The sequence below is a fragment of the Pristis pectinata genome, chromosome 20 (assembly GCF_009764475.1).
Source record: "Pristis pectinata isolate sPriPec2 chromosome 20, sPriPec2.1.pri, whole genome shotgun sequence".
Lineage (NCBI taxonomy): Eukaryota > Metazoa > Chordata > Chondrichthyes > Rhinopristiformes > Pristidae > Pristis > Pristis pectinata.
In genome coordinates, this window is record NC_067424.1 from 17349240 (window position 1) to 17365734 (window position 16495).

Here is a 16495-nt window from a genome sequence, read left to right on the forward strand (position 1 = left end):
AGATATCCAGTCTTGAGATTTGCCCTCTTCTAAGCCCATGAGAGACCCACTGTAACAACAGAAAAACAAGTACAACACTGGCTTGTGTTCATGAAATCAGGTTACAGTTGTAACATTCTTCATTCATTTGTGTCAGAGTGGGTCAACTCCCCTTACAGAAGCTGGGAATTCTTTGTGAGGAGGCATGTACTGAAACCATTGAGTGAATGGCAAGAGAAACCAGAACTTTGATTAGGTGAAGCCTCGAAATGTTAGTACTATATTCATCCGGGAAGGTATTTGAAATAAGCCTGCCTTTCAGCTGTTAAGCATTGGCTGCACCTGTTTCCTGTAGTTCTTGGGCTAAGTCTTCAGCAGAAGCTGTGTCATTATTTAACTGTCTGACACCCTCTGTGATATCTCTGTAAAGTGCAGAGTGTATGATCAGAAATGATGAGATGATGCCTGTAGATAAACTGCAGGGAACATGAGAGTTCATATTCAGGGCAGTCATTGTTACATGGGTGCCATTTATCACCACAGCAACTCGTTGGACTCTGGCCATTCTAAAGCAAAGTTGATGGCCCTCTTGGTGATCTATGTGGCAGCACTGTCAGAATGTATAAGCTGAGTTGCCCTGGCAAAGCAAGCATTGGCGACTTCTTCCAGATGAGTGCATGGCAGACTAGCTGAATTGGTAAAGGTCTACTGTCACTCCTGGAAAGAGCCTGTGGCACAAAAACTGAGAGCTGTAGCCACTTGCAGTGGCACAGCTGGAGCAGTGAATGCTGTGGATGTTAGTCATCTCAGACAAGGCTGTTACAATGGACAGAGCTCCACCAAAGTTTTAATATTGGAAGACAGTCTCTTGAGCTGTTTGGATGAGTCTCAGATTGTGCCCTTTGGTGAGTAGGGCAGGGGTGTTAGGACTTCCTGATCCTATCTAGTTGATCTGGCTTTCCTTGCAACTTGGTATGGCAACTGCTCTGCCTGTGACCGCAAAAAAACTGCAGAGAGTTGTGGACACAGCTCAGCGTGTCACGGAAACCAGCCTTCCCTTCATGTACTCTATCTACACTTCTCACTGCCTCAATGGAGCAGCCAACATAATCAAAGACCCCACCCACCCCAGACATTCTCTCTTCTTCCCCCACCCATCGGGCAGAAGATACAAAAGCCTGAAAGCACGTATTGCCAAGCTCAAGGACAACTTCCATCTTGCTGTTATACGACTATTGAATGGTTCCCTAGTATGATAAGATAGACTCTTGACCTAACAATCTACCTCATTATGACCTTGCACCATGTTGTCTACCTGCACTGCACTTGCTCTGTAACTGTAACATTTTATTCTGCACTCTGTTAATGTTTTACCTTGTACTACCTCAATGCACTGTTGTAATTAGTTGATCTGTACGAACGGTATGCAAGACAAGTTTTTCACTGTACCTTGGTACATGTGACAATAATAAACCAATTTACCAATTTAGCCTCTTAGTATTCCCACTTCTCCAGTTGGTACATATAAAGTAAGATTCCTGTAGAAACCGGTTGTTCAGGTCTCAGCTCCAAGTTCAATGATTGCATCAAATTAAAAAAAGTTTTTGAAGGATAAGTAGGGGAGGCTTCCTGAATTTTTTTTTTTGCAATGTGTACAGGAAGATATGATAAAATTCTAGAGGAGGAAACTCACTTAAAGAGTGTACCTTTAACAAAATACTTCTACCTTGATGACTGGCAGCTGTGGTGTTGTGGATATTGTAGAAGGTTGCTCTAGGTTACAACAGGACATTGATAGGATGCAGACCTGGGCTGAGAAGTGGCAGATGGAGTTCATCCCAGAAAAGTGTGAAATGATATACTTTGGAAGATCGAATTTGAAAGCAGAATACAAGGTTAATGGCAGGAATCTTAGTAGTGTGGAGGAACAGAAACATCTTGGGGTCCATGTCCATAGATCCCTCAAGGTTTCCGTGCAGGTTGATAGGGTTATTAAGAAGGCATATAGCGTGTTGGCCTTCATTAGTCGGGATATTGAGTTCAAGAGCCGCGAGGTAATGTTGCAGCTCTATAATAATCTGGTTAGACCACACTTGGAGTATTGTGTTCAGTTCTGGTCGCCTCATTATAGAAAGGATGCGGAAGCTTTAGAGAGAGTGCAGAGGAGATTTACTAGGATGCTGCCTGGTTTGGAGAGCATGTCTTATGAGGATAGGTTGAGTGAGCTAGGGCTTTTCTCTTTGGATAGAAGGAGGATGAGAGGTGTACAAGATGACAAGAGGCATGGATCGAGTGGACAGTCAGACTTTTTCCCAGGGCGAAAAATGGCTAACACGAGGGGGCATAATCTTAAAGTGATTGGAGGAAGGTAAGTTTTTTTTACACAGAGTGGTGGGTGTGTGGAACGCACTGCCTGCAGAGGTTGTGGGGGCAGATACTTTAGGGACATTTAAGACACTTAGACAGACACATGAATGATAGAAAAATGGAGGGCTATGTGGGAAGGAATGGTTAGATAGATCTTAGAGCAGGATAAAATGTTGGCACAACATCGTGGGCCGAAGGACCTGTACTATGCTGTAATGTTCTATGTTCTACTACCACTTTCTAGATTTAGAAAATATAAAAATTGTATTCATATGATAAAGCAAATATGCAGCAAAATGTGACTGAATAGATCGATCTACAAGATGCTGGCATTGATTCAAAGGGCCAAATAGACTCCTTTTGAGCAATCATTCTATAATTTTAACATAGATTTTTATAAAATGTATGCTCTTGTCTGTTAAAAAGAGGACATAATTTTGCATTCTGATATTTTTGTGAACAAGTTTGTTCATCTGTTGATTTTTTTTTTACAAGTTTACACAATTAAACCTGATACATTCATGCTTCTAGAACATTAAGGATTAAGAAGAATTTAAAATTAATAATGGCTACGGAGAAACCAGTACTCTATTAATGCTCATTTAGACTGCCCTGGCACGTAAGCTGAGGCATTTCTTCGTGCCTGGGGAAAGAAGTTAATGCATAGGCTATAAAACCAAAAGTTCATGTTTAAATTTAAAAATAACTAGTAGAATCTATAATTTGTGTCAATATAATTACAATTTTTTCTGTTAAATTTCTCCCTTTTGATTGAAATTTAAGAAATAATTGTATTGTAACCCAGGTAATTTATCAGAAGCACATAATTGAAATTGCTGTTCCAAGCTAGTGAACAATAATAATGCTATATGTTTATTCAAAGTGCAGTGAACATAAAAAGAAATAAAGCGTTTTACGGAGCTAATGTTGATACATATGCTATGCTACAGACTCTTTCCCAGGATTGCTTTGGAGTAAGGTTACTTGATTAAGTCGCAGTATGCAATAGAAATGATGGTTGGCCCATAAAAAATGTATTATGTTTCAAATTGCAAGTAAATATAAAAGGTATTAGATATAGGTTAACTAGGGTGTCATACACCTAAAAATTTTCCAACCAGCACAAAAGATCACAGAATTTTAAGTGCAATTTACATCCAGCACAAGCATTCCATGATCTTTTTGGCTGCTTTTAAAAACATCACACAAAACACCTGCAAAATGAACTGCAGCTCCAGGTCAAAATAGTGTCCATGGTAATTTTCCGTTAATTGAGCCTGTTTGAAACATGTTGTAGTTCAGCCTCACTAATATAAATGTCATGTCTGCTCTTACTTTACCCCATCCATATAGCAGGTTGTACTGTTAAAGTATAGTGCTTAGTGGTTATGCTGCAGGTCTCAACCAATGATCTGGAGATTTTCCTTCAGATCTCACCCAAGATGCTGAGGAATTTACATTCAGTAATTCACATAATCATAGAAATTTACAGCACAGATGGAGGTTCTTTGTGTCTATGCAAGCCAAAAATAGAATTTATAATCAATTCTATCCCCCTGATCTTGACGTATGGTCTTGCAGGTTATGACTTTTCAATGGCCCTCAGGTATTTTTCAAGAGGGAGTAAACAATTTATTCAAACGTGCTTAAGTAGCATCTTCAGCTCATCCCAACTGGAAGTCAGCACTGTCATTGAATCAATGAACAATCTCCATGCACATGGTGGAGAGGCATGTGCTCTTTTCTGAGGCAATATTCTTGCTGCTGGGTTTTCTGAAATAGCCCCTACTTTTGGATCTGTCTCCTGCTGGGCTTCAATTAATATTTACTAACATGGAAATCTAGATCCAGTTGACTAAAGAATGCATATTAGAAATGCAGTTGAGACTTCTCTATAACCTCTGGTGTTTTACCGGGGGGAAAAATTGACATCAAAGGTAATGTTACTGCCTTCACCATCCTTTTGGACAGTGATTTTTAGATCCCCGCCTCTGGCCAAGTAGTTTTTTTTCTAAACTCTTGATCTCGGGTACCCCCTATTGGGGTTTGCATATTTTCACTGTGACCATGTGGGTTTTCCCCAGATACTCTGGTTTCCTCCCACATTCCAAAATTGTGTTAGTAGGTTAATTGGCCACTGTAAATTGTCCTACAGTAGGTGGGTGGCAGGCGAATCAAGGGCAGTTGATGTGCATGTGAGGAAAAAATAGGCTACAGGAAAATAAGTGGGGGAATGGAATTGATGGGATTGCTCATGAGCTGGCATGGACTCAGTGGGCCAAATGGTCTCCTGTGTCATGTGGAAAAATATTGAAATATTACATAATCCGACCAGTTACTGTAAAGCTATGCCTCCTGGTTATTGTCCTCCATACAAAGAAAAAGATGTTATTCCTGTTCATCCTGCCAAGGCCTTTCATTATGTAATACACCTCAATCAAATCTCCTCTCAGTCTCCTTTGTTTCAAAAAAGACAATCCCAGTCTAGACAGCCTCTCTGGAAAACTATAATTCTCCATTTAGTTAGAATAAAAAGCTTGTTTCAGTGACTCTGACTGTAAAAGCATCAAATGGTTGTTATCAATAATTTATGGCTGTACTTATGGTTCATTAATATCCTTTAAAAAGGGGAATTTGCCATCCTTGTCTAGTCTGTTGATGTGTGATTCCAGACCCATAGCAAGTGATTTCTCTCTGGAATAGCATACCGAGGTTTTGATTACGTGAAACTGCTTCTCCACAGTACAGCAAGAATAAAACTGGATGAATTACTTGACATCAATCTTGCCACCAAAGTTAACAAAGTCATGGGACTCGTACCAAGATCTGGAGCACTGTCCCACAGTCCAGTTAAGCAACAGCCTCATAGAATCAAAGCTTTCAACCAACCCTTAGACTGCTCTGTCACCATCCCGAGGTATGTCTGTGCCACAGGTAGGACAGATTCTCTGGATGTGGCATTACAGTGGTATATGATTAGAGGGAATGACTCTGGGAGTCCTGAAATTTGACTCTAGACCCCATCTCCCATGCCATCAGAAGATAGGCAAAGAAATGTTCTGCTGTCTACCACCTACTGCCTTTCTCAAGCTCATGAACAATTATTTCTCCATGTTGAACACCTCTTGGAAGAAACGCAAGGATAGTAAATGTACTCTGAGTAGGGGACTTAATTGTCTCGTAGTAAGTGACTTAGTGACTACATTGACCAAGCAACAAATGAAGATGAAGTACATGGATTACCATGTCCAGAATTAATGGCAACAGAAAATACTTAATAATTAAAATTACTGAGCACCTTTCTTGTTTATGTGCTACTACTAAAGATAGATTTGAAACCCTTCAGCAGCTGTTCCACACGATAGAAGGGAATTAGATACAGGTCAATGTGGGTTCAAAAGTAAATATGTAAAACAGCAGCCTTTGAAGGCATAGTAGTTTGAGCTTTACTCGGCACTTTGCTGAAATCCAGCTTTGACTGTGTTGAAAACTAGAATATTTATACTGTGAAGTATTATTGTTAAAATAAAATTGCTGTAAATTCGCAGAGCAATTGCCAACTCAGTACTCCACATACAAGTCTTATAATTACTTCAGGTAGTTTGCTAGAAATTATATTGTGTGTATTAGTTCTTCCACTTGTAAAATACATAGATTTATCTGACTGAATTAAGGCAAATAATAATTGAAGTCATACAAGCATCCACTCATTTTTACCATATTATGAAGCATTTAATGGATTGGTGTTGAAGTACACTGAAGCAAGTGCATCAATTAATTTGTATGCAGGAAAATCCAACAAAAATATGAACAAGAAGATAAATGAAGTGACTGAAAAAATAATCTATATTTTGTAATGATTATGAATTCTTCAGATTTTGGAAGGAAACTTTTAAATCCATAGGAACTGGCACATGAAATGACAGCACTTTTCACTATGTGGCACTCCTCAATGCCATCACAAGAGTCATTTCGGATTGTCCAAAACTAGTATTTGAACTCAAGTATATGTTCAGGAGTTGGAGTGAGATTTGGAGCAGGAGCTTTGAAAAGAGGTGAGTCTCTGTACTTGCACTTGTGAGTTTTGCCTTGCAGAATCAGGAGTTGGTGTGAGATTTGGAGCAGGACCTTTGAAAAGTGGTGGGTCTCTATGCTTGTGAGGTTCACCTTGCAGGAGTCTAAAAGAGGCACATTAGCAAATTGTTAATAGTTGATTGGCTAATTAAAAGCAGTCAATTAAAAAGAAGGTAGGGTCAAGCGGAGTGGCCATTGTTGGAGTGGAGTAGTGTAAGAGTGGGGGACTGAGGCTTTAGCTCAAGAGGAGGTGGAGGATAAGGGAAGTCTCTGGTAAGTTTCTTTCTTTCTTTGATTTTTCCTTTAGTGCCAGGCTAGAGTAGTTAGAATGGCTCCAGGGCCAGTGGTGTGTTTACCTTGTGAGATACAGAAGTTCTGGGAGACCTCCAGTCTCCCTGATAACTACATCTGCACGAGGTGCATCCAGCTGCAGCTCCTTACAGACCATACTAGGGAACTGGAGCTGCAGCTGGATGACCTTTGGCTCCTATGAGAGAACGAGAAGTTCATAGATAGGAGCTACAGGGAGGCAGTCACTCCTAAGCTGCAGGAGGCGAGTAGCTGGGTGATTGTCAGAAGAAAGGAGAATAGGCAGGTAGCGCAGAGCGCCCCTGTGGCCATTCTCCTGAATAACAGGTATACCGTTTGGCTACTATTGTGGGGGACGCCCAGGGGAAAGCCGCAGTGACCAGGTCTCTGGCACTGAGCCTGGTTGCGTGGTGCAGAAGGGGAGGGGGGAGAAGAGGAGAGCAGTAGTAATATGGGATTCAATAGTAAGGGGGGCAGACAGGAGATTTTGTGGACATGAAAGAGACTCCTGGATGGTATATTGCCTCCCGGGTGCCAGGGTCTGGGATGCCTCAGATCGGGTCCACAGCATCCTGAAGGGGGAGGGCGAACAGCCAGAAGTTGTGGTACATATTGGTACCAATAACATAGGTAGGAAAAGAGATGAGGTCCTGAAGAGGGAATATAGAGAGCTAGGTAGGAAGCTGAAAAGCAGGACCTCAAGGGTAGTAATCTCTGGATTGCTGCCTGTGCCACATGCCAGTGAGGGTAAGAATAGGTTGATTTGGCAGATGAATGTGTGGCTGAGGAGTTGGGGCAAGGTTTCAGATTTGTGGATCAATAGGATCTCTTCTGGGGAAGTTTTGACCTGTACAAAAGGGATGGGTTACACCTGAACTGGAGGGGGACTAATATTACTGTGGGCACATTTGTTAGAGTTGTTGGGGAGGGTTTAAACTAGATTGGCAGGGGGATGGGAACCCAGGTGATAGGTTAGAGGTTGGTGCATTTAGTGAACAAGTAGATGCAGCATGTAGAAAGACTGTGAGGAAGGATAGGCAGCTGAAAGGGCAAAACTGCAGTCAGTTGGATGTGTCTACTTTAATGTGAGAAGTATCAGAACAATGGTGATGAACTTAGAACATGGAACTTCGACGTTGTGGCCATTACAGACTTGGCTGTCATGAGGACAGGAATGGCTGCTGGATATTCTGGGGTTTAGATGTTTCAAAAGAGACAAGGAGGTAAAAGAGGTGGTGAAGTGGCTTTGCTGATCAGGGACAGTATCACAGCTGTAGAAAGGGAGGACATCCTGGAGAGGTCTGCTAAGTTAATATGGGTGGAAGTCAGAAACAGGAAGGGAGTGATCACTCTATTGGGAGCATTCTGTGGACCCCCAACAGCAGCAGAGACACCGAGGAGCAGATCAGGAGGCAGATTTTGGAAAGATGCAAAAATGACAGGGTTGTTGTCATGGGTGATTTCAACTTCCCTAATATTGATTGGCACTTCCTTGGTGTAAAGGGGTTAGATGGGGCAGAGTTTGTTAGGAGTGTCCAGGAGGGATTCCTGACACAGCATGTGGACAGGCCAACTAGAGGAGAGGCCATTCTGGACTTAGTACTAGGCAATGAGCCTGATCAGGTTTCAGATCTCTCGTGGGAGGGCATTTTGGAGACAGTGATCATAACTGCTTGAATGTTACCATAGCCTTGGAAAGGGACAGGAGTAAATGACATGGGAAAGTATTAAATGCACAGTGGAATTGTGGAGGTTGTTTCGCGATCACTTGCATGGGGTTCTGGATAGGTTTGTCCCATTGAGGCAGGGTAAGGATGGTAGAGTGAAGGAACCATGATTGACAAGAGACGTAGAATATCTTGTCAGGAGGAAGAAAGAAGCTTAACCAAGGTTTAGAAAGCAAGGATCGGACAGGGCTCTGGAGCGTTGCAAGGTAGCCAGGAGAGAGCTTTAGAATGGACCTAGGAGAGCTAGAAGGGGGCATGAGAAGGCCTTGGTGAGTAGGATTAAGGAAAACCCCGAGGCATTGTATATGTACATGAGGAACAGGAGTATGACTAGAGTGAGGGTAGGACCAATCAGGGATAAAAGAGGAAATGTGCCTGGAGTCGGAAGAGGTAGGGGAGGTTCTTAATGAATACTTTACTTCAGTATTCACCAATGAGAGAAACCTTAACATTTGTGAGGATGGCGTACAACAGGCTGATACGCTAGAGCATGTCGACATGAAGAAAGAGCATGTGCTAGAAAGGGTGGGTTAGTAAGTTTGCAGATGACATGAAGGTTGGTGGTGTTGTGGATAGTGTAGGAGGTTGCTGTAGGTTACAACAGGACATTGATAGTATGCAGAGCTGGGCTGAGAAGTGGCAGATGGCGTTCAACCTGGAAAAGTGTAAAGTGATACACTTTGGAATATTGAATTTGAAGGCAGAATACAAGGTTAATGGCAGGACTCTTAGCAGTGTAGAGGAACAAAGGGATCTTGGGGTCCATGTTCATAGATCCCTCAAGGTTACTGTGCAGGTTGATGGGGTTGTTAAGAAGGCGTATGGTGTGTTGGCCTTCATTAATTGGGGTATTGAGTTCAAAAGCCGCGAGGTAATGTTGCAGCTCTATAAAACTCTGGTTAGACCACACTTGGAGTGTTGTGTTCATTTCTGGTTGCCTCATTATAGGAAGGATGTGGAAGCTTTAGAGAGGGTGCAGGGGAGGTTTACCAGGATGTTGCCTGGATTGGAGAGCATGTCTTATGAGGATAGGTTGAACGAGCTTGGGCTTTTCACTTTCGAATGAAGGAAGATGAAAGGTGACTTGATAGAGGTGTACAAGGTAATAAAAGGCAGAGATCGAGTGGACAGTCAGAGACTTTTTCCCAGGGTAAAAATGGCTAACACAAGGGGGCATAGTTTTAAGGTAATTGGAGAAAAGTATAAGGGGGATGTCAGAGGTAAGTTTTCTTACAGAGTGGTGGGTGCATGGAATGCACTGCTGGCAGAGGTGGTGGAGGCAGATGCATAAAGGAAATTTAAGAAACTCTTAGATAGGCACATCACAACATTGTGGGCCGAAAGGCCTGTACTGTGCTGTTATGTTCTATGACGTTCACCTCCATATATTGAATCGAACTTTTCCTCCATAGTAGCTCTTGTAAATCAGGTACTGATTTCCATAAATAATTGGCAACATATAATGACAAGCAATATTTCCTTTGAAAATTTTTGTCAGCTGCTATTGCCAAATTTTTCTGATTTTCAATGCTAAATGGCGCTTCAGTAAGAAAACTGGATGAGGTAACAGTTGATCACTAGATCAAGGAGCCTAGTAGATAATGTTAATTGGGCCCATGTAATTGCCTTATGCTCATAGCTTTTCACAAAATTGGCAAATGTTTACTTTCTGCTGCATCTGAGTTACTTCAGTGAGTGTTTTTAATAAGTTTTTTATAATTTTCCAATGTGGTTACTAACATCATGCCTAACTTATATTAAATTTTGCTTTCAGTGATACTGAAGGATTAAATGAAATTATTACATCTTTGAAGTTTTAATATCCATTAATTTGTTTGAATTTTTTGCAATATGCTTTACTAGCATACGCTTGTGTGTTTAATATGGAACATTTCTCATTTTTTGCAGTCGGATTACTACTATAAATACACAGAGTGTGATAGTCGTGGCTCCAGGTGGAGAGTTGCTGTGCCTCATGTCCCAGGAAGTTGCATAGGACTGCCAGACCCAGTCAACGGCACAGCTTGCTGTAAGCCACTTGTCAGATTCAAATTAATATTTGATCATATTTCTTTCTGTAAAAGTATTCACAGACATTCAGAGCACCTGCCATGAAATGTTTCTAATCTGGAGCTATGCATTTTATATTAAAAAAAAACACAATAATCTTACATTTTGTTCTTTGTTGCATAAAGAAAGTTCATTAATCTGAGTCAAGTAGAATTGAAGTTCAATGGTTAAATTACAGGAGAGAATTTCCTGAAATTTAGAAGCTTAGGGGTGAGTAGATCGAACCTTTGAGGATATTGAGGGCAAATATCGATGAGGAATGTAAAGTTGGCATAGTCTCAATGGCTAAATGACCACCTCCAATATTGTCATAAAATGAAATCCATGCCACATTTAGATAATTCATCAGAAAGAGCAAGCACTCTTTTTTAATCAGCATGAACACAATGGGCTGAGTGGCCTCCTTCTGTGTCCTGTATTTTCAATAATTCTAAGGACATGTATCAAGTTTTAATTTTGTTCTTTTAGATAATATTTATAATATTAGATAATATTTTAAAATCAACAGTTGACCATGGTATTCAAATGCATTATCTCCCAATGAGCTGTGTGTGACTTAATTTATTTGACATCCATCTGGTCCTATTAAATGCCAACCTTAGTTTTGAATATATATTTTTAGAAAAAGACTGAGAGAAAGAAACACCTTTTGACAGCCTGTCCTGTCGTTTTAACTTCCAAAGATGCAAGTCAACACCTTCACAGGAAGTGCAGAGTAACTAGTAGAAAGAAAGGAGTAAACTACAAAAATGTAAAATTCTAATATAGCATTTGCTGGATTGAGCTTGATTTCACTCAACTTGTATAATGTTTCTATGAGCTTAATTATATAGGTTATGCAAAGAAAACTACATACAGTATATCCTGGAGTTCATTTTTAAACCCATTTAGAGAATTTTGTGCATTACTTATAAAAACATTCATTAGAAATCAAACATCTAAATACAATGTAGTCTTATGAAGTATTTGCTGATGGCTTGAGGTACAATGAAATATCTTAATTTCTTTTTCATTATTGATTGATTGGAATTTGCTATTTTGCCATTCAGCTTGATGACACTGGAGGAGGAAAATTTATTTTTTGGTCAGCAGAGAAGGGAGAGTGTTTACTGTTGGCCTCGAAGAAAGTTCCTCCAAGGATCTAGTAATCTCTGTATCGTGGATCAGTTGCTATTGAGAATGAGTTTGAGAGGATCTTGCAGCCAACAACAGTACTGTTCTCAAGCTGGCAGGGCAGGCAAATGCATTGAAGAACTCTCTCATTCAGAAACCAGGAAATAAACAGCATCGCTTTAAACTAATAACATGGAGTGCAAAATAAAAATTGGGGCATAGATGCATAATTAAGGGATCATTTACAAATAAATAATCTATTACTTTTGAAATATTTATCTGAATAATTACAATCTGCACACCCAAACTTTGGAGCCAGAGAGTTGTGTTAATTTACTTTGAAAAAATCACTAGCATCTCATTCAACAAAGAATTTCAGGGTATTTACAGCAAGATTAATTAAGAAATACCTGAAGTTCTGGTTAATTGATTGATTTCTGAAGATTGCTTTGAAGAAGGAAAAATGTCATTAAGTTGGAAAGAGTGCAGAAAAGATTTAAGAGGATGTTGCCGAGATGTGAGATACTGAGTTATAGAGAGGTTGAACAGGATAGGACTTTAGTCATTGGAGCGTAGGAGAATGAGGGGTGATCTTATAGAGATGAATAAAATCATGAGGTGCATAGATAGGGTAAATGCACACAATCTTTTTCCCAGGGAAAAGGAAGTAAAAACTAGAAGGCTTAGGCTTAAAGTGAAAGGGGATAGATTTAAATGGGATCTGAGGGACAAGTTTTTCATGCAGAGAATGGTGGGTATATGGAATGAGCTGCCAGAGGAAGTGGTCTAAGCAGGTACAATGACAATATTTAAAAGACTCTTGGATAGGTACATGTATAGGAAAGGTTTAGAGGCTTCCCTGGGGAAAAAACCATATGCATTCACCCTCATGATTTTATACACCTTTGTAATGTCACTCTTAAATCTCTAAAGAACAAAGTCATACCCTGTCCAACCTCTCCCTTTAACTCATGTCCTGGCAGCATCCTCGTAAATCTTCTCTGCACTCTCTCCATTTTAATGATGTCTTTCCCATAACAAGGTGACCAAAACTGTACACATTATTCCAAATGTGGCATCACCAATGTCTTGTACAACTGCAACATAAAGTCCCAACTTCTGTACTCAGTGCCCTGACTGATGAAGACCAGCGTGCCAAAAGCCGCCTTCACCACCCTGTCAACCTGCAATGCCATTTTCAGGGAACCATGTACTTGTACTCCAAGGTCTCTCTGTTCAACCACACATGTTCTATCACTGGCATATGCTTGAACATTAAAACAAGCACAAATCACTCAAACAACTGAGATTTGCACCATAAAATTATATACTTTCCATAAGCCTCTCTTAATGTATGAAAGGTATATGCTTTTCAATTTTATTCTACCTCATTCTGATCCCATAAAATACATTTGAAGATTCCAAAAACGTAGTGAGAGATAGTCGGAAATGGTTTAATCCTATAGATTACTTCAGCTAGTGATCTCAGTTAGGACAAGTAATAAATGTGTAAAAATAGGAAATCTGCACAGTTTGGCCTTTTGAGTGAAGTTATAGTTGTGTTAATGAGTAGCAGAATTTTGATGGGTATTTTGCTGAATCAGTGCAAAGGATAAAAGATGAAGGAAAACGTGTCTAGTGTAAGTTATTTATGTGCAAATTTCAATGTCTTAAATTGGCATCATTAGTTATCATGGCCATTGTTTTGTGATACGTTTCCAGATAAGGCCTAATAAATGAATGTGTAAAAACATTTAATCTTTGTGTTTAATTATGTGAATTGAAAAGCAGTTATTATTTACAAAACCATGGTAGTTAAAAGTATGTAATATATTTGATAAATTTTGACTAAACTGGCAGTCTTCCCAAAGTTCCTAATTTGATTTTTGTAGCTTTCTCCTGTGGAGCTGGTCAGTTCTTAGACATGAAGGAGCAATTGTGCAGAGACTGCATTGCTGGCACTTATTCCCTCGGCACAGGCATTGAATTCAATGAATGGGGTACAGTTCCACAAGGATTTGTTAACTCAGGAGTAGCTCAAGACACATCAGATGAAGACTCAACTGACAACTGTACTATGTAGGTATACCTGTACTTTAACCAATCTCCCTCCTGTCTGAAATTATTAATTTGTTATAAGATTCTGATATTGTCACAGAATGTGTATGTTATCATATGATAGCAAGTGTTGAAATGTGAGGTATAAAGTAATGCCATCATTTAGCTTAAGTTTCAGAAAGCTTGATGTTCAATCACTTGCTACATTTAAAAGGAAAATTTTCCTGAGTGCGTGCTCTCATTTTGAAGCTTCAGTGACTGGGGACACAATGAGGAATCACAGACATATCCTCATTTATTTTCATCAGTTAAATTCTTGATGTATTTTTACACTTGTCTAATCTTAGGAAAATATGGAAAGGCCAGGGAAAAAGGAAAAATTTCATAAGTATGGATAAAGTTTCATCAAGATCGAGTGTAAAAGTTGGTATGCCATGTTGCAGCTGCCCAAAACATTGGTCAGGCTGCACTTGTGTATTGTGTATAGTTCTGGTCACCACACCACAGAAAGAATGTGGTAGCATTATAAAGAATGCAAAAGAGATTCACTAGGATGTTGTCTGGAATGTGTGCTTTACTTATGGAACATAGATTGTAGAATAGTACAGCATAAAACTGGACCTTTGGCTCACAATGTCTGTGACGACCATGATGCCAATTTAAACAAATTGCATCTGTCTGCACATGATCTGCATCCCTCCATCCTCTGCCTGTTCATGTGCCTGTCTAAATGCTGCTTAAATGTTGCTACCAGTTCTGCTTCTACCACCTTGCTTGGTAGTGCGTTTTAGACGCCTACCACTCTCTAAGTAAAAATAAAAGTTGCCTTGCAAATCTCCTTTTAAAGTTACTGCTCTCATCTTAAATCTATTTCCTCTAGTATTTGACATTTCCACCCTGGGAAAAAGACTCTATCTACCCTATCTATGCCTCTCATAATTTCATGTACTTCAATCAAATTGTCTCTCAGCCTCTGACGCTCCAGAGAAAACAATCCAAGTTTGTCCAACCTCTGCTTGTAGCTAATCCTCTCTAATCCAGGAACCATCTCGGTGAAACTTTTCTGTACCCTCTCCAAAGCCGTCACATCCCTTCTGTAATGTGGTGACCAAAACTGCACACAATACTCCAAATGTGGCCGAACCAAAGTTATACAAAGCTGCAACATTACTTGCCAATGTTTCTATTCAATGCCCTGGCTGATGAAGGCAAGTATGCCTCACATCATCCTTACCACCACATCAAGTCAAGCTTATTGCTGTGTGCACAGTACTGTAAGGTGCAGTCCAATGAAAAACTTACTTGCAGCAACATCACTGGTATGTAGGTTCAGACAACACACCAAATATAAATTATACATAATATTATACCATACAGTGAAACAAAAGACTGTGTAAAAGTAAGACCTTAGTGCAAAAAAAACCAAGGACACAATGGAAGACAAGTCCATGGTAGTGCAAGACGTGGTCTGTAGTGTTCCTTTTCTGGGATCGGGTTAGGGTTGTGCATGTAGGTTGAAGGACCTGATAGTTGTAGGAAAGTAGCTGTTTCTGAACCTGGCAGTGTGAGACTTCAAGCTTCTGTACCTCCTGCCTGACAGTAGCAGCGAGAAGAGGGCATGACCCAGATGGTGGGGATCCTTGATGATAGATGCCACCTTCTTTAGGCAATATCTTCCGTAGATGCTATCTGTGGTGGGGAGGGCTGTGCCCATGATAGACCAGGCTGTATCCACAACTCTCTGCAGCCTCTTGCATTTCTGTGCATTAGAATTGCTGTACCAGACTGTGATGCAACTAGTCAGGATATCTAGTTGTGTTGCCACTTTCAGGGAGCTATGAACTTGCACTCCAAGATCCCTCTGTCCATCAATACTCCTCGAGGTCCTGCATTTACTGTATACTTTCCTCTAATATTTGACCTTCCAAAGTGCAACGCCTGACACTTGTCCAGATTAAACTCCATTTGCAATTTCTCCACCCATATTTCCAAATGATCTATATCCTGAAATATCCTCTGACAACTGCCTCACTATCTACATCTCCTCCAATTTTCATGTCATCTGCAAACTTACAAATCAGCCGGCTTACATTTTCTTACAAATCATTTATATTTATCACAGACAACAAATCTCCTTTAAGCATTAGGAGGAGAAATTGGATAGATTGGGTTTATTCTCTCTGGAACACGAGGGGTGACTTTATAGAAGTTTATAAAATTATGTGGGACATAGATTGGGTATATAATCAGTCTTTTTCCTAGAGTGGAGGAGTCTAAAATTAGAGAGCATGGGCTTAAGGTGAAAGTGGGGAAATTTAAGAGATCTGAGGGGCAAGTTTCTTGCACAGAGGGTTGTGTTTATTTGGAACGAGCTGCCAGTGGAAGTGGTAGAGGCAGATGCAATTACAGCATTTAAAAGGCATTTGGACTGGTACTTGAATAGCAAAGGAGTAGAGGGATATAGGCCTATTATGAGCAAATGGGATTAGTGCAGATGGGCATCATGGTTGGCATGGACAAGTTGGTCCAAAGGGCCTGTTTCTGTGCTGTACAGCACTATGATGCTCTGACCCAGGAATACAAGTGTGATTCCCTTTCTAGGCCCTAAAAATATTGTTTTACAAATCACTCTGAATTCAAAACACCTTGACCAATATACATCGGCTACAGGGATAAAATTTGGTTAACGTAATGTAGAAGTGTTCTTGCATATCGGCACTGACTGCAGCTGAGGAGCTGAAGAACCCCGAAGAAAATGGCATTGCATCATTTTTTTTGTCAGCCTTCTGTGTGCTTCC

The 16495-nt window shown here is 40.3% G+C and overlaps 1 protein-coding gene across 1 annotated transcript in view; it reads left to right on the forward strand.

Annotated features, from left to right (window-relative positions):
• The window catches only part of elapor1 (endosome-lysosome associated apoptosis and autophagy regulator 1), an 89531-nt gene that overhangs the window by 10870 nt on the left and 62166 nt on the right, over nucleotides 1–16495 (forward strand). The window contains 2 exon segments of the mRNA XM_052034974.1: nucleotides 10365–10485; nucleotides 13532–13718. Of these exon segments, the coding sequence (XP_051890934.1) occupies nucleotides 10365–10485; nucleotides 13532–13718 (308 nt within the window).